This window comes from Cyprinodon tularosa, unplaced genomic scaffold (assembly GCF_016077235.1).
Source record: "Cyprinodon tularosa strain WSP-4 unplaced genomic scaffold, ASM1607723v1 ctg1036, whole genome shotgun sequence".
Lineage (NCBI taxonomy): Eukaryota > Metazoa > Chordata > Actinopteri > Cyprinodontiformes > Cyprinodontidae > Cyprinodon > Cyprinodon tularosa.
The window spans coordinates 82,501-101,049 of NW_024037823.1; the positions used below are offsets into that span (position 1 = coordinate 82,501).

At 47.1% G+C, this 18,549-nt stretch overlaps 1 protein-coding gene across 2 annotated transcripts in view; it reads left to right on the plus strand.

Annotated features, from left to right (window-relative positions):
* Positions 1-18,103, plus strand: part of ippk (inositol 1,3,4,5,6-pentakisphosphate 2-kinase) — a 25,187-nt gene extending 7,084 nt beyond the window's left edge. The window contains exons 1-14 of one of the 2 annotated variants that reach the window (XM_038281774.1): positions 6,442-6,539; positions 6,632-6,765; positions 8,565-8,660; positions 9,216-9,282; positions 10,676-10,794; positions 10,886-10,975; positions 13,105-13,163; positions 13,293-13,365; positions 13,599-13,751; positions 13,853-13,973; positions 14,772-14,907; positions 14,993-15,095; positions 15,201-15,292; positions 16,037-18,103. In XM_038281774.1, coding sequence (XP_038137702.1) covers positions 8,622-8,660; positions 9,216-9,282; positions 10,676-10,794; positions 10,886-10,975; positions 13,105-13,163; positions 13,293-13,365; positions 13,599-13,751; positions 13,853-13,973; positions 14,772-14,907; positions 14,993-15,095; positions 15,201-15,292; positions 16,037-16,355 — 1,371 coding nt within the window. In that variant the 5' untranslated portion in view covers positions 6,442-6,539; positions 6,632-6,765; positions 8,565-8,621 and the 3' untranslated portion in view covers positions 16,356-18,103. Of the gene's footprint in view, positions 1-6,233; positions 6,294-6,441; positions 6,540-6,631; positions 6,766-8,564; positions 8,661-9,215; positions 9,283-10,675; positions 10,795-10,885; positions 10,976-13,104; positions 13,164-13,292; positions 13,366-13,598; positions 13,752-13,852; positions 13,974-14,771; positions 14,908-14,992; positions 15,096-15,200; positions 15,293-16,036 lie in introns of those variants that run through there. The other variant, XM_038281773.1, reaches the window with a different exon arrangement.
* The last annotated feature ends 446 nt before the right edge of the window (positions 18,104-18,549 follow it).

Below are 18,549 nucleotides of genomic sequence, written 5' to 3' on the forward strand. Positions count from 1 at the left end.
TTGTTTTCCTTCCTACTGTCATTCTGAGGTAACGTTGTATAAATCGAAAGTTACGTATGTAACTACGGTTCTATGAATCCCGGATGACCGCCAGAGGGCGGTGCTGAAAGCACTGAATGTTCCCTTCGGGCATGCGCAGTTCGAGTAATTATACCAACAGAGTCACACCTGTGACACCGGATGACCACTCAGAAGCTATATAGCCTGGTGTCATCCTTTGCTCTGCTCCTACAGAATCTTCTCGCAAAAGCAAGGATTCTGAGTGACAGAGAAGCTCTGGCGGTCATCCGGGATTCATAGAACCGTAGTTACATACGTAACTTTCGTTCTATTTCATCCCTACTGACCGCCAGAGGGCGGTGCTGAAAGCACTGAATGACTAATGCCAACGATGTCACAAGGAATCCTGAGCACATACCTCACAGAGGAGGCCCAGCAGAACCTTGTAAAAGGACCTGACCCAGGGGATGAGGGGCAGCCACATTGACACTGTAGAACCTGGTGAAGGTGGTTGGGGAAGCCCATGAAGCAGCAGCACATATAGCTTCCAGCGGAACCCCTCTCAAAGCAGCCCAGGAAGCGGTGACGCTCCTGGTGGAATGTGCTCTCACACCGACTGGCAGGGAGCAGTGACCTGCAGCGTAGGCGTGGCAGATGACACTCACAATCCAATGGGACAGACGCTGTTTAGAAAGAGGACAGCCTAACCTTGGACCCCCATAGCATAGGAAAAGCTGGTCCGAGCGTCTCAGATTGGCGGTGGCTGCAATGTATGCCTCCAACGCTCTTACTGGGCACAACAACTCCGACTCATTCTCAGTTGTACCAGATTGGGGCTGAAACCGAGCGAGCCGCAATGGCTGGTTACGGTGAAAAGGAGACAACACCTTAGGCACAACGCAGTATTAGGCCACAGGGTAACACCAGAGCCATCTGGATTCCACCTGATACACCTAGGGCTGACAGAAAGAGCATGTAGCTCGCTGACCCTCTTAGCTGAGACGATAGCCATCAGGAAAGCAGCCTTGCAGGAAAGCCACTTGAGTTCTGCTTGTGCCAAAGGCTCGAATGGAGGGTGGCACAGAGCTGTGAGAACCAATGGCAGATCCCAATCTGGGGCTCGTGGGGCTGGCCGCTGGCACAACCTACGAGCACCACGCAGAAAAAGTGAAACCAGTTCATGGCGCCCCACTGTACGGTTGTCAACAGTTCGGTGAAGACATGAAATTGCTGCAACATACACTTTAAGGGTCGAAGGAGAGCGGCCCTTATCAAGGAGAGACTGGAGGAACTCCAAAATAGTGGGCACCGAGCAGGAAAGCGGGTTCTCATTGTGGGCAGAGCACCACTGAGAAAAGAGGCGCCATCTGTTAGCATACTGCAGCCGAGTGGAGGAAGCCCTAGCACTCAATACGGTGTGTCTCACGGTGTCTGAACACCCAGTCAGCCTCCCAGGGGCCATGCCCACAGCTGGAGACGTTGAGGGTTGGGGTGCCATATCTGTCCCCCCAACTGAGACAGCAGATCCCTCCTTGCTGGAAGACGCCATGGAGTACCGTGACACAGACTCCAAAGCAGCGGGAACCACGGCCGCGCTGGCCAGAACGGAGCTACCAGCAACACTCTGTGGCCCTGCTTGAGAACCCTCCGTAGAGTCGGCCAAACCAGTGAGAGGGGTGGAAAGGCATACAGGAGAACCTGCGGCCATGGATGAGCCAGTGCATCCTGGCCCAGTGCGCCCGCCATCCCGGTTAGGGAATACCATAGGGGGCAATGGGTCGACTCCTCTGTGGCGAACAGATCTACCTCTGCCTGCCCAAAGAGGTTCCAGATTATGCGCACTACGTCGGGGTGAAGAGACCACTCTCCCGGAGCAGGTGCCTGGCGGGATAGAGAGTCCGCAACCTGGTTCTGCCGTCCTGGCAGATACGCTGCGCCCAGGGTACACAGACGGGGATACGCCCATTCCAGGAGATCCCTCGACACCTTCAAGAGACGTGCTGACCTGGTGCCACTTTGGTGGTTTATATGATAAACAACAGAGGTGTTGTCTGTCCGAATCAGCACGTTCCTTCCCTCTAGGTGGGGCAGAAGGCACCTGAGGGCCATGTGCACAGCCCGCAGCTCCAGCACATTTATGTGTTCGGTGCGCTCCCTTGGGTCCCAGAGACCCCGAACAGCTCTGTGTTGCCACACGGCACCCCAGCCCATGAGGCTGGCATCCGTGGTGACCACCTCCCTTCGACACACTACTAGCCCCATTGGAACACCACTGGACAAAAGGGTCCCGTCTCGCCAAGGAGCTAGGGCATGGAGGCAGCTCCTGGTCACCATTAGCCTGCGATGCCTGTGCAGCCTGGCGTCTAGGCGAAAGCTGTTGAGCCATCGCTGCAAAGGACGCAGAAGGAGCAGCCCTAAGGGCACGACACGAGTGACTGATGTCAGTTTGCCCAGCATTCGCAGGAAGGTGATGTAGGGAAACTCCCTGCCCAGTCTGAATCGACGGACAAGCTGGAGTATGTCGTCCACCCTGTGAACAGATGGACGGGCCATCATGGTAGCAGAGTCCAGATGCATCCCAAGAAAGGTGGTTGTCTGAGATGGAACCAGACAACTCTTTGCCAAGTTGACTTTGAGGCCTAACATTGACACATGAAGTAGAAGCTGGGACGTATCCCGAGAGGCAGCTACCTGAGAGGGAGCACAAAGAAGCCAATCGTCCAGGTATGGCAGAATCCTGACTCCGGAGGCCTGTAGAGGAGAGAGGGCTGCTTTCACGCATCGAGTAAACACCCTCGGGGAAAGGGAGAGCCCGAATGGGAGCACCCGGAATTGCCAATGGCGCCCCCGATAGGCGAACCTGAGAAAACGGCGATGTTCTGCCGCAATAGGCACGTGAAAGTAGGCGTCTGTCAGATCTACTGATGTAAACCAATCTCCCGCCACAATGGTCTGAAGGACCTCTGTTATGGTGAGCATGTGGAAGGGAAGGACCTTCAGGTACCGATTCAGTCCCCTTAGATCTAAAATGGGGCGAAAACCGCCGGTCTTCTTGGCCACAAGGAAGTATGTGGAGTAGTAGCCTCTGGGTTGCTGCAGAGGATCTACAGACTCGATTGCCCCCTTGCCCAGGAGGGCGGAAAGCTCCTGGTCTAGTGCCTGAGATTTCACCGGGTCTGTGATGACAGTCATCTTGACCCGGTGTGAGAGGGGGGGCCGCCGTCGGAACTGGAGCCTGTAGCCATTGGTTAAGGTGGCAACCACCCATGGATCTACGGCATGAGCAGCCCAGAAATTCAGCTGCTGATGGGAAAAATGTCCGACGGCTGGCCCGGTGGCATCATCTTCTATCCCCACGGCCCCTGGGGGCTCTGGGGGGAGGGCGTCCAGGATTTGAGGCCCGGGTCTGTCTAACAGGGCGGCAGACTGGCTCACGAAAGTCCCTTCTCGGTCTCTGCCGCACATCATGGGGATAGGAACCAACAGGTCTGCCACCAGTCTGAGGTCGTGGCTGAACGCTGGGGGTAGTGGCAGGGCGGCCCGAACGCTGGGGAAAGGCAGGTATGCTCCTGCGAAGGCCGGAAAGCTGCTGGCTAGTCTGACGTGCCTGAGCAGTCCGTTCCAGCGCCTCCAAGGCAGCTGATCCAAACAGCTCCCCTGGTACAACCGGGACACCCCTGAGGGTCCTACGGCATGCTTCAGTCAGAGGAGACTGTGCCAACCAGACCTGTCTACGAGCTTGGACAAGGAAAGACATGACCCGTCCAAGCTCTCTGGTCATCAGCGCGAAGGCCTGCAGCGCTGCGTCACTATAACCAATCGCCGCACTTGCACCACCAGTGTCCTGAACAGATGCAGACAGGGCAAACATGAGGTGCGCCAGGGAATTGCCAAGGCGGCCAGCACGCGCTCCTGCATTGTACGCCTTACAGAGGAGGTCATCTGTAACCCGACATTGAGTCCGCGGGCACCGGACATCAGGACGCAGGGCTTCATCTGGTGACACAATCAGTGAAGCAACAGCTGGTTCAATTGCTGGCATACGGTCCAGGCCGGCCTTCACTGACTCATGCATGGCAGCTAATACACGACCATCCGAGGAGAGACGCGACAGCGCTCTCGGTTCCCGCCAACAGGCGTGTAACTCCTTCAGGTACTCCTCTGATGGAGGTACAGAAAAAGGAGTAGGAGCCCTTCCACGTCTGAAAAAAGCACTGCCAGAGCTGGATGCCTCTCCTTGTGGGAGTTCCAGCTGCAGCTGCTTCAGGGCCATAGACATGACCTCCCGCATGGAACCGTCACCGGCCTCTCCAACCGCACTCTGAGATGAAAATGAACCAGCCTCAGAGGCTTGAGAGGACCCTGCCTCCTCCTCATCTCTAAAATGAGAAGCGGAGGCAGCCAGAGAGATAACGTCATCCTCTACAACCAGCTCGGGCATTGGTGGGGAAGAGAGCCCAACCACTGGGAGCGAGGGATCAGATTGCCGTGTCTGCAACAAGGACTTCATCTCTGCCAGCTCTGCTGACAACTGCTCCACCCTTGTGGACAGGCCCTGGTCAGGTTTGGCCCGCTTCCTCCGGGGGAGGGGCACAGATGCTGTGGTCCCACCACGGCGCTTAGAACGCTTGGGGGGAACCACCTGCCCAGAGGGCGGAAGGTCCGAGCCCTCCTGGGGGCACAACTGGGCCAACCGGGCCACCCTCACTGCATGGGGCATAAAGCTGCAGTTCATACAGGGGTTCTCAGACAGCGCCTCCAAAAGGTGCTCATGTCCAAGGCAGGTAGGGCACAGGTCGTGGCCATCCTCTGCCTGCAGGGCAGCCCCACAATCTATGCAGCTGTGAGAGCCATCCATGTTGAAGGCCGACAAGGCTTAAAGAACAGAAAGTTATCGAAAATCGGGAGAGGGGGCGCAAACGCAGCCGTCACCAATTACAGCAGAGAAACGAAAGAGGCTGCGAGCACAAGGCAGCCGATACTGGGAGAGGGGGCGAGAACCGCTACCGTCACCAGGTATAAAACCAAAAAAGCTAACAACGTTAGCTGTATGGAAACTTAAGTTGGAAGTAGGAGCGAACAACGCTGCCGTCACCAATTATAGCGGATAAAACAAGAGAGGCTGCGGACACAAGGCGGCCGATACCGGGAGAGGGGGCGAGAACCGCTACCGTCACCAGGTATAAAAGCAATAAACAAAAAAAGCTAACAACGTTAGCTGTATGGCAACTTAAGTAGGGAGTAGGAGCGATAAACGCTGCCGTCACCAATTAAGAGAGCAGACCAACGAAAAGGCTGCAAAAAAAGGTTGATATTGGGAGAGGGGGCGAAAACGCTGCCGTCACCATTTATAATTAAGCAGACCGATGAAGAAGGCTGCAAACAAACCAAAAAAGGCTAACAACGTTAGCCGTCTCCAACTTAGGCAACGAAGTAGACCAGACTTGGTTGGGAGAGGGGGCGTCAGTAATTATAGCAGCGCAGACCGGTGAAAAAAAGGATGCAAAAGTAGGGAATATACTGGGAGAGGGGGCGAAAACCGCTGCCGTCACCAGTTATAACACCAACAAACTAAAGAAGCTAACTACGTTAGCCGTATATAACTTCGGCAGTGAAGTTATTCACACTGGGAGTAGGGGCGAAAACGCTGCCGTCACCAGTTCGGAACAAAACAGCACGAAGCTGTAGGTAAAAAGCTAAAGTCGTGAGCCGGGAGAGGGGGCGCGGACGCTACCATCACCAGCAAACAACTCACTTACCTTCCGTAATCTTCAGAATCGACCCGTTGCAGCCCTGGGAGGGCGGAGAATAACCGCAACTCCGGTCAAGAGACAGGGGCTTCAGACAACGGGGAAGTTAGCGAACCGCTTGCGAGAAGAAAAAAGGAGCAGAGCAAAGGATGACACCAGGCTATATAGCTTCTGAGTGGTCATCCGGTGTCACAGGTGTGACTCTGTTGGTATAATTACTCGAACTGCGCATGCCCGAAGGGAACATTCAGTGCTTTCAGCACCGCCCTCTGGCGGTCAGTAGGGATGAAATAGAACCGGTTGTTCATGAGTTAGTTTCCATCTTTTAGGGAGGTTAAAGAGTCACTGCAGCAAAATGAGAACAGCTTCATTGGATCCAAAAGATCAGCACTGACTTTTCTGCTGGATTATACCAGTTCTGCAGGTAAAAGTGAGACTCGGTTAGATTTAAAATCCTAACTGGAGCTCTGTCTATTCTTGCAGCACTGCAGAGTTTTACGTCTCCTCAAATATCCAGCAGAAGATTCTGAGAACCCTCCACAGGTACGTGTCTGTTCCTCTTATAAGCTGACCTTATTACTAATCCTTTGTGCTTCTCATCCATCCGTCCGTCCGTCCATCCATCCATCCATCCATCCATCCATCCATCCATCCATCCATCCATCCATCCATCCATCCATCCATCCATCCATCCATCCATCCATCCATCCATCCATCCATCCATCCATCCATCCATCCATCCATATAAAGGACATGTCATCAGCTTTAAACCCTCCAGTTGCATGAAAGGTAGTTGGAAGCTGAACGGTTCCTCCCAGTAAACCCCTCTTAGAGGCTGAAAAATAAATACCAGCTAAAGTTGAGGCATCATCATGTTCCAGCAGGTCACTGCCTCCTCGTTCTTCCATTGGCGACGCCCTCCAGCAGATCCAAGGCTACTATCCTTCCACAGTTACCCACTCTGTGATTATCTACAGCCTTTCCACCTGATGAATCATCACACCTGACTTGTTTGGTATTAAACTACTGATTCATCACCTCATGTTGTTTTTCATAACAAACATATTTCTTTGAGATAATGCTCCTCAGAGCTCAGACTGATGGCTATTTACAGACCAAACAAAGGAATGTTGACACTTAACATTAGACTGAAGGGGTTTCTGTTGTTATTCAAGATGTGTTAAGTTATTGTTTTAGGCTAAGTGGGATTTAGTTTAATAATTAAGGTTAAAACAAACCCTCCATAAAAGGTCAAACTCCCAAAAAACCCATCAAGTATTTATTGCTCCTTAAATGAAATAAAACTGAATCAGTCATATTTCACTGTAGGCGAGTTTTGGTGCATTGAAATTTATTTCTGTCTTGGAAAAGTTTGTTTTGGTGCTGGGGTTTTTACAGCAGGTCATAAGTTTATGTTAATTGCTGCTGTCAGACAGCTTACATATTTACTGTAAATATTTCAGTGTAAGTTTTTGTTCAATGGAAGGCTTCATTCTTTCTGAGATCCGAACCTTCTCTTCTGTTGAGTTGGTCTGGACCCACAGGTCTGTGGACTGGAGTTTGATTGGAATTTGGCTGCTTTTTAACCAGCCCAGAACCTCACCCATTTCTTCCCAGAACCTCACCCATTTCTTCCCAGAACCTCACCCATTTCGTCCCAGAACCTCACCCATTTCGTCCCAGAACCTCACCCATTTCGTCCCAGAACCTCACCCATTTCGTCCCAGAACCTCACCCATTTCTTCCCAGAACCTCACCCATTTCTTCCCAGAACCTCACCCATTTCGTCCCAGAACCTCACCCATTTCGTCCCAGAACCTCACCCATTTCGTCCCAGAACCTCACCCATTTCGTCCCAGAACCTCACCCATTTCAGCCCAGAACCTCACCCATTTCAGCCCAGAACCTCACCCATTTCAGCCCAGAACCTCACCCAATTTGTCCCAGAACCTCACCCATTTCATCCCAGAACCTCACCCATTTCATCCCAGAACCTCACCCATTTCTTCCCAGAACCTCACCCATTTCGTCCCAGAACCTCACCCATTTCGCCCCAGAACCTCACCCATTTCGTCCCAGAACCTCACCCATTTCGCCCCAGAACCTCACCCATTTCGTCCCAGAACCTCACCCATTTCGCCCCAGAACCTCACCCATTTCGTCCCAGAACCTCACCCATTTCGGCCCAGAACCTCACCCATTTCGTCCCAGAACCTCACCCATTTCGTCCCAGAACCTCACCCATTTCGTCCCAGAACCTCACCCAATTTGTCCCAGAACCTCACCCATTTCGTCCCAGAACCTCACCCATTTCGTCCCAGAACCTCACCCATTGTACTATAATCGTTAATGAGTAACTTCACAAAGGGTGTTCAAAATACAGTATTATAGATTTTAGGCTCTGAGCTTCAGGAACCACCCAGTTTGGGTCTTAGTAAACAATCCAATCTTGATCAAAGTTCTGACTGAAAGGAGCAGCTGACACATGAAGTTCTGGTTTCTGTGCAGCTGAGGTTCTGTATCAGATCTCCTCCTTTCATTTGCATGAAGCCAGAGGCTGATTTTCATTCCATCTGAATACATTTGCCTTCATGCTCCTTTCTTACATCCTGGCCCGGTTCTGCTGGCCTGTTTGGTGTCAGCAGGACGGAGCTGCTGGCTCCCTGTTTGAACGGGTCACCAAGTGATCAGGGTTCTGTTCTGCCTCTGTGGGTTTCCTGGGAGGTCATAGAGGACGGGTCGGTCCTTCTTAGTAATGAAGTTTGACCCGAGTTCTGAGATCAAGATGTGTTCTTTTGTTGATGTGATGTTCAGACGGCGGAGCAGGCCTTCAGGCAGATCCAGAACATCGTGGACTTCAGCTCCAACGTCATGAGCAGCCTGCTGGGGGGAAAGTTCGTCCACAGTGGGGTAAGAAACAGTTTGGGTTCATTAACACGATCAGAACCATTTTACATTACAAACATGGGCTCAATAACCAAAATGAAAACTATATTTTTTTCTTTGAATATTCATGATCTTAATTTAATAGCGGAACTTTTCCTTCAAATCAGATCTGGATTCTCCTGCAGTTCATGAATAATTTATTTAAATTTTAAAGAGTGAGTCATTTGATTCCTGTTTTTTGAGACATGCAAACATAAACTTAATGATTTCAGGTTAGCTTGATTTAGTTCAGCCAAGTTCAGAATCCACTCAGAACCACAGAATGATGCTGAAATCCATCAGAACCGGAGAGTAACTCTGTTAGAGTCTGGAGGGTTTTAATCACATGAGTCATGTTCTCTGGTCAAATGGATCCCCTTCCCACCTGGAACATTTCACATAAACAGCTTCATTCCTGAAGCTAAATCAGACTCTTCAAAGCATCATCCCAGGATTTCTGTGAATTTTCCAGAATAATGTGTGTTTTAAGTTGAACTTGTTCCAAAAGGCTGAAGTTTCATCTCTTGGTTTGGTGTGCAGGAAGTTGTCAGACTGCCGCTGGAGTTTGTTCGACAGCTATCCATCAAGATTCAGCATCAGAGACCCGGTGAGACACGTTTATGTTCCTGTTGTTCTCTGACACTCAGAGCGACTAACTGTTGGTAGAAAGTTTCCTTCTTCTGTCCATCAAACCCGCCGAGACAGTGGTTCTCCACCCTGGTCCTCAGACTTGGACTTAGACTTAACTTTATTTGTACCTTGGGATTACTCCTTCAGGGAAATTCTGGGTCCAATAGCTTATATAGAGTACAAAGAGTTAAAGCAAGATGCCATTAAAGATAGAAATACAATAGACAATATAAAAGAGTGTATATAGTACAAAAGAGCGTAAGAAAAGTCTTAATGTCCTAAATATCTGCACAGTAGAGAGTTAAGGAAAGACTACACAGTAGTTAGCATGTGTTATTGCACGGTGAGAGAGAGGAATGTTGCATCTGATTGATAATGATAATAATAATAGTAATTTAACTTTATTGATCTCACATTGGAGAAATTTACCTCTGCATTTAGCCCATCCCCTTAAGGAGCAGTGTGGGGTTAAGGGTCTTGCTCAGAGACCCAGAGTGGCAGTCTATGAGAGTGGAGTTCAAACTCATAACCCCAGTACTCCAAGTTCTATCCCCAAACCAATAGGCTGCCACTCCCCTCAATAGGTAATATTTTGTGCAAGATGCTGACCCTTGTCCCTCTTCCTTTCACCTCCTCCTTCCCCCATATGTGGAGTTGTACAGCTTGATGGCTTGAGGAACAAAGGAGTTCAGCAGTCTGTTGGTCCTATATTTAAGGAGGAGTATTCTCCCACTGATCAGGCTCCTATGAGTGGTGAAGACAGTGTGTAGAGGGTGGCTGGCATTGTCCATCATGTCCAGCAGTTTGTTAAGTGTCCTTGTCTCTGCCACCATCCCTAAAGAGTCCAGCTTCTTGACAATCACAGAGCCGGCTCGCCTGACCAATTTGTCCAGTCTGGAGGTGTCCTTCTTGGATGTGCTGCTCCCCCAGCACACCAGGGTGTATAAGAGGACACTGGTAACCACAGACTAGTAGAACATCTCCAACAGCTTGTTGCAGATGTTGAATGACCTCAGTCTCAGGAAGTGCATCCTGCTCTGTGTCTTCCTGTGCAGGTGGTTGATGTGTGTTGACCAGTCCAGTTTATTGTCCAGCCACATCCCCAAGGTATTTATATGAATCCACAGCCTCCACCTCAGGCCCCTCCAGTAGCACCGTCTTTGGTCCCTACCTCCCACGGTCTATGACCAGCTCCTTCATTTCCCAAATGTACACACCATGTCCATGTCTAGTTTAACAGCTGTGGTCTGAGCACCTCCAGGACTCCGTGTCTCTTTTCTCTGAATCACTGACCCTCTGCAGACTCTGCCTTCAAACCTGCACCAATGCAGTAAAAATAGACCCAGCTGAACTCTTTATTTCTGTTTCAGCCTGGCGCTGTGATAAAGTCATGGACATCTACAGCGGCTGCGCACTCTGCCTGCCCAACCTCACGTCTCCGACCCTGCACCAGCAAACACCCAGCCCGCCCCTCTGCATCGAGATCAAGGTACACATGAAGTCCACTCAGTGGACGAGTCACCCACACAAGTCAGTGTGTCACTCAGCACCTTTTTTTTTTAATGATTTTCTGCTTCCAGCCTAAATGTGGCTTCCTGCCGTCCCCCAAACACGTCAGCAAGGACATCAAGACCAGAGTGTGTCGCTACTGCATGCACCAGCACTACAAGGTAGAGCCATGAGAACACGCAGGGTTCAGATACCTTACCTACCCAAAACCTAATGAATGTCGGCAAAACTAGATCAATAGTAATTGGATGCAGAAACCTGTTTTATGATAATCCACAGTTGTGGATGATCTTATCGCATTGAAAGTATTATTAAGAAAATTGATAAAGGTGTTACTCTGGTAAGGAGATATTCCTCTTTTATTCTCCGACAGTTTTGGTTTGAACTAGTTGTTCAATCTTCAGTTCTTTATCAGAAATCTGTTCTGTTATATTTGTCTGCTGCCAGCAAATCAGATCTGTTAAGGTTGCAGGTATTCCAGAACAAGGCTGCTCAGTTAGTGTTAAGATATTATTGAAACGAGCCGTTCTTTACTATGGCCTCCGTTGAAGGTTATGTTGAAGTATGATTTACCCTTCAAACAGGAAGACCTGAATCATCCATTCATGCATTTTCTGTCACGCTTGTCCCAAGCTGGGTGGCGAGGGGTGCTGGTGCCTATCTCCAGCTGTCTACGAGCGACAGGCCGGGTCCACCCTGGACAGTTCGCCAGTCCATCGCAGGGCAGACCTGAATCATTTTGTGAAACAAGATTCATTTTAAACTGTACTAAGAGAGACTTTCTACAGAAATCCTTCTATAGAACAATTTAAAAATGCAATAAATTGCCTAAAAACATTAAAAAACAAATAATTTTTCTTTAAAAGAGCACTGAAATCGAATTTTTAAAATTTAAGTTTATGTGTGTAAAGTATGATGAAGACCATGTGTTATTGTCAAATCCTCCTTAATGTTTTATGATTAGTTTTTGTATTTTATCAGTTGGACCACAGGGAGATTAACAACCACGTTGGTTGAAACTAATTCGGATCTTAGTAAAAAAAAAAAACACCATAGTTCTAAACTGAAGCCCTATTTATCAGAAAAAGTAATCACTTTACTTCAAAGTCCTTATTTTACCAGTAGAATACAAAGAATACCTTCTCTCTTGGCTGCAAGAACAAAAACACCCAAACACCCTGAGACTAAAACTCTGCCACTCAGAGCCTCACTTCTGAGACAATCTGATGGTTTCTGTCCTCTGATGTTGTTTGATCCGCCTAGATCCTGCTGCTGAATCAACACCTTTGTTCTGAGACGTGCAGAAAAAGCTGTATCACTGATTTAAAAACAAAAGCTGTTCTGTTTATAGCTGAGCTGATTTCCTCTGGTTTCTGCTCCCCCCATGATTAGAACGCCATGAACATGGTCGACCTGTCAGCTGGAGAACCTCCTCAGATGTTCTTTTATTTCCCTCTGATGGACCTTAGAGTCCTCCTTACTGATGTTACTCCAGCTTTAACATTTCCTCAGTTCTACGTTCAAACTTCACATCAGCTTTTTGAGTTACACTGACATCTAGTGGTAAAAATGTAAACAGCAGCAAGCTTTTAAGCACTGTCCACCAGAACTTAGAAAACAGAACAGAACCAGATTATTTCCATTTAAAAATAAAAGATATCCTCTCTTTTTGCAAAACAATAACACCTGAACTTTTAAGGGAAATTTAACAACAATAATGAAAACAGAAACCAGACTGTTAGTTTAGATCCAAACCTTTAATCTAAAAGGTGTTTTAAAGATTGAAATAATTTAATTCAAACCAGTTTATTTCTATAGCGCCAATTCACAACACATGTCATCTCAAGGCACTTTTTGAGGAAAGAGGTCTTATATTAAATAAACCAAATTTAATCGTTTTAACTTTTTTCCCAATTGGAGTTATTTTAATTTTAATCAGATTAACATGATATACTCCTTGTGAATATTTTCTAATTTATTAGATTTTGGTCGTGGGCAAGACACTGTCTTATAACAAAGAAGAAGAAACAATGCACAGCCTGGTCATGCACTCAGTATGACCTCAACTGGAAATGCTCAAAAATGAAACTCAGAAAACTTAAAAAAAAACTGTCAAGGACCTGTTTAAGAAAGGACCTAATGGACCTGTTCCTGGTTTGAGATGTTCTCAGTCAAGGTGTGATCAGTTTTTGATGATACTTCCTTCAGCAGGTTGGGTGGTTGAACATGGCTTCTCTTTTCTTCTCTGTACCGAACAGTTTTTAATCAGTTCTCTGTCTCATCTGTCCAGGTGGCCAATGGGAAGTGGAAGAGACGCAGTCTTTACTGTCCTCTGGACCTGTTCTCAGGGTGAGTCCACTGACGATGCTTTCACTGTCCGTGTGTTTCTACGGAGACAAATGTCAGTCTGCTTTCCTGGTTCTGTGTTCTCCAGAGGCTTGTTGTCTGATTGGTTTGATTTCTTCTTCTCCTGTGCAGAAACAGACAGAGAATGCATTTCGCCATCCGGCACCTGATAGAAGAACCACAGAACAACCTCAAAGTGTTTAAGGTGAAGCAGAACTTTGGTTCTTTGACATTTTTGGTCTAACTTTTTAATAAGTCTTTGTTCTATGGGTCATTCTCACCTTAAAAGACTATGAAGCTCTTTTATTGTCTTGTTTCTCAGCTATCTGGGCCGAAGGTGTTTATTTTTTAATAAAACCTTAATCGGTCTAAAGCAGTAACCGTGGAAAGCTGTGAGGTTCTGCAGCAGTCAAACTCAGATCTGTTTCTGTGTTCCAGGGGGGTCAGTGTATTTACAGCAGTAAAGAGGGCAGCGACGAGTCGCCCGACCTGAACGCTCTGCTGCATCACCTCAGACCCTACTTCCTGCGTGGAAACAACCGCATCAATGGTCACATGACCACCAAAGCTGTCCTGAACGACTTCATCCAGGTAAAACTGCCTTAGGTCCAGTCGGACTGGTGGGTGAAAACTGTTTCTGAAACAGAAAGCAGACGTTTGAGTTAACAGTGAAGCTGGGTCTGTGTCTGAAGGTCCTGGTGAACGCCCTGCTGAGCGCCTCGGGAGGAGATGGAGGTCAGGTGACGGACAGAGCAGGAGGGGGGCGGAGCTTCTGTGAGGCCAGTCTGTTCAACACTGAGCGAGTTCGGCATGGTCAGTTTCTCCTCAAGCAGAACTAAAGATCATCAGAGCTCGTTTCTTCTATCAGACAGAGAGATAAAAAAAAAAAAAGATAATCCGTTTTAAAACGAACTATTAAAGTGGAATTATTCAGAGTTAATAAAACATTTCAACATTTATACCAAAAATGAGGACATTCAGCCCAGATTTCTGTTTGAATCCAGAGTTGGGTCCAAATTTTATTGCTGAGTTGTTCCTCCAAAGGTTTTGGTTTTGTTGTGGATTTATATTCAATGCCAATCCAGGTTGGATGCCATAATTATATTGTGAACAACTTACATTTGATTCCCAGCCAGCTGGGAATTTATATTTGTCATACTTTACTTATTGTCCTCCCTGGAAGGGGAGGTAAATATCTTTTTTTATTAGATATTACTTGGGCTGTTATATATTGTTTATAAACACACGCCCTACTAGCTTTGTGTTAGAACAATAAATGAAAGATAATTCTAGCTCAAATCATGGTCAAGCAGTTAATTCTGCATATACATGGAATAAATTCACCACAACGTCTGTTCAAAATATAAGTTTATTTCCGAAAATCATTTAGCTCCAAGTCAAACATAGGCTGTATTTTCTTCTCCGGTCATCATGTCAACAGGAAATATGGACAGTGCTTCTCAATGTCCAACAACCATGATCATAGCATAGGGCACAACAGTTTTCTAGGATCTTTTTTGATCTTGTTGATCAAAAGGAGTTCCTGAAATTCTTTCTCTGATGAACCACTGTCAGCTTGGTTTAATGAAGCCGTCTGTCTCTGTGATGCAGGATCTCAGGGTTTACCCACCAACAGCGTTCTGTCCAGGATCCTTCAGACTCAGATGTTGGACACTTTGGACATCGAAGGACTTTATCCTCTGTACCGCCGACTGGAACAACACCTGCAGGACTTCCCTAAGGACAGGTAGGACCGGGTCGACCAGGACCTGAAGGAAAAACTGTCCTGACAGGTAAGCTTTGGCTCTGATGTCTCTCTCTCTCTACGCCAGGACCCGCCTCCAGATAGACGGGCCGTACGACCAGAACTTCCTGGAGAAAGTGCAGAAAAGTTCGATGGAGGACGACGGTTCTGTGGAGTACGCTGCAGCAAAGGTCACTTTCTTTGGTTCTGACCCAAATGGACATAACCGATAGTGAGACGCTGAGAAGTTTCTTTGCTCAGATCTTAATTGTCCAGTTCTGTCCTCTTCTCTGCAGGTCCATCAGTACCGGATCGCCATGACTGCTAAAGATTGCTCCATCATGGCTGCTCTTGTTCCGGGCGTTGAAGAGGAGAACGATGATGAAGAGTGAGGCTGTGCTTCATGTGTTAACGTTCTGTCTTTGGATGAGTAGAAGTTTAATGGTCGGAGTCACGATCCGTGACATCAGCTCGTTTTCATGTATGCAACCAGACATTCATCCAGGTCGCCATAAAGAATGAAATCATAAAACTGAAAGTATCTGTTTTTATCTCTAAATCATCAAAGAACACCAAAATACATCTTATAAAAATTGTTTAACAACTTTTCTTAGAGAATTACATATTTTACATTCTCTCCATTAAACTGCTTGTCTGACGTCATTATCGACATGCAAAATATGATTCCACAGTGTTTATCTGCATATTATTTGTATTTCTTTAGATTATGCACTATATTAAATAAAACAGCAACGAAAGGCAAACAAATCTCAAGATGACTACATTTATTTATGAATTCAAAACTAAAAAAAATCAGCTGCTGGTTGTACGATAAGATCCTATTTACAGGAACGATCAGACTCAGAGGAGTGAAAAAACTGATGAGAAAAACATTTTTCACTCAGGAAACATTAATAATGTTTTATACATTAATAGTATTTAGTAAGTTTATTACAATTAAGGAGATATTAAGTAATTTCAGTCTTTTTAATTGAAGACAATCAATGTGGACCCGGATGTGTTTCTGGTTGCGTAATTAGTTCATCTTTAAAAACAGTAATTTTGTGATGTTTTAGTTGTTGACGCCAGCTGACCTTCCTCCTGGTCGTTAACCCTCCTCTTCCTCCTCCAGCCTCTCTTCTCAGAAGCATCTCAGGGACTTCAGACCTCAGGCCTTCTCCTCCTCCGTCTCCATCCTGGATTTGGATCCCAAACCGTTGGACAGCATCCCCCGCCAGCTGCGTCTGGACCAGAAGATTGTCTCCTGTTACCTGAGGACGGGCGGTGCCTTGCCCAGGGGCTCGCTGCCGCTGCTCCCCAGCATCAGGACCGAACGCTGCTCTTCCAGCCGGTGTGAACAGACGGTTCTATCTGCTGCTGCTCGGAGTAAAGAAGTGGAAACAGAACCTGCTTCTGAATCCAGAGGGAGGTCCATTCAGGATTGGTTCTGATTCTGTTCACCACAATCTAACAGCTTCATTCTGTCACAAGCGTCCACTCTGACCTCCCCTTGGATGGATGCTGCTGTCATGGCAACAAGCTCTGATGTCAGAAGTCCTAAGCTGAGTCTGTCTTCATCATCATCATCATTAACACTAACAGCCGTGATACAAACAGTCAGCAGGCGTCTGCTGCAAAGCATTTAAAGGTCCAATGTGCTGTTAAAGGGTCAGTTCACCAGAACCAGAAGCATGGAAACCTCCTGGGTCAGACGGTTCTGGACTCTTGGCTTCAAGAGACTGAAAACTCAGAGATGAGGAGGACAGCCCTACATGTAGTTTTAACACGTTATTAAAAACTTTAAACTACAACAGTATCGGGTCGAGCCGAGACCTCTGAGGAGTTCTGTTCTCTGAGCTCCGTACTTTAACTTCCACCGATGTCAGGTCAGATTTTAATCGGTTTGGTTGTTTACTAATCTGTCCAAAGCCGTAAACAAACAGCAGCTGTTAGATGTTCTGATCCAAAGCTCTGCTCTCAGACTTTCCTTCCTCTGATCCGGCCCATCCTGTCTGTGTTCTGGTCCAGCAGTTCTCTGGGCTTCCTGTGGGTCTTCCACAGGTTTCCTTTGGACTTTAGCTGTTGTTCCTGTTCATGTCCAGCAGATGAACAGGATGTGAAGAAAGCCCGGAAACTGTTGGTCAACACACTTCCAGAGAGGAACAAGTCTGGCTGTTTGAGAGAAAAACCTGTAAAAATAGGGCCCGGTTGGAAGTTCTGATCCAGTACCGTTTGTTCCCACTTAGCTTCAGGTCTAATAATGTTCTTAGGAGGTTCTATCAGATCTGAGGTCCGATCTGTGGACTGAAAACTCCTCCAGAGCCGTTTTTAGATCTTAAACTCTCTGGGTTCTGACCTTCACGCTGCTGCTCTGCTGGTTCTGGTGCCTAACATTGCTGCTTCCTGTTTGTTGGTTCTGGAGTGTTGCGATGGGTCTAGAGGACTCTGATGGTGCGTTTTTGTTGAAGAACCTAAATCTGTTACAGGCTGCGTTTCTCTGCAGCCCAGAACTACGAATACCTGGAACTCCTGACGGGTCCAACGAGGCCCGTTCAGCAGGTTCAGACCGGTTCTACTGGACCTGCTGTTTGAGGCTTCATACAACTGGTAACACTTGACCTCAGTTCCTGTACGCAGCGTCCACTCTCCATCAGCCAATCAGCAGCAGAGTCTGACCCCTTCATGGAGAGCGGACGGCAGCGAACGGAACCAACCACTGATGATTGGGTCTGAATGACGGCGCCGCCTGCAGCACGGATCCATCAGGAATATGACATCATCAACATTTTCCTCAGTTAAAGTTGCTGCTCCCTCATCAGCTGATCTCATCAATTGGGAGGATTTAGATTTTCAGGCTGAAAACTCAACATTTTTATTCCAGGCAGTTTGAGGTTAAAAACATCCTGCATAAAATTAGTCAAATGTTTAAAGGTGAAGATTTATTTTATATTGAAGGATGTGGATTTTCTTTTTAATATGAGTAGTTAGCTTTAAACTAAGATGAAAATTTTACACACGCCAGGAAAAACGTCAGCTTTTAGTGATGATGATGAACCATTTTTAAGTTTATATACATTTAATGTGACATTTATCCTGAACAATTCAAGAGAAACACAAACTAATCTGATGGTGAAGGGAAGAAAAATGAACTTGTGAAATTCTGAAGTGACCTACTTGCATAAGTTTGTGCAGCCTCTAACAGAGGTCCAGTTTGAGCGCCCAGGTTTTAGACCTGCAGACAGGTAAAGGGAATCTGATGAATCTGAAGGAGAAGTTCTGCTTTTCTGGGTGGATTTTCCTCACATTTACTCACCTTCATTATTTAGCTAAAGTCCATTAGTAGAGAGGTTCCAGAGGATCAGATGATTTCAGTGTTTAAAGATATAATTCAGAAGAAAACCCCCCAAGTAATACATAAGAGAAAACAGGAAGTTTGTCCAAATTACATAAAAAGATGAAAGGAAGTACTAGGAGAGGAGTCTAGAGGTCCACATAAACACTGAAGGGGCGGCAGGAACATCCAGACCAGTTCTGGTTCTGTTGCACCTGAGATGATCATCTCCACATGTCTGGACCAAGGAGAGAGATTGAAGAACAGAACCGTTTTATTTTAAAGAGAATATGGAAGCCAGGCTGAAACTTATT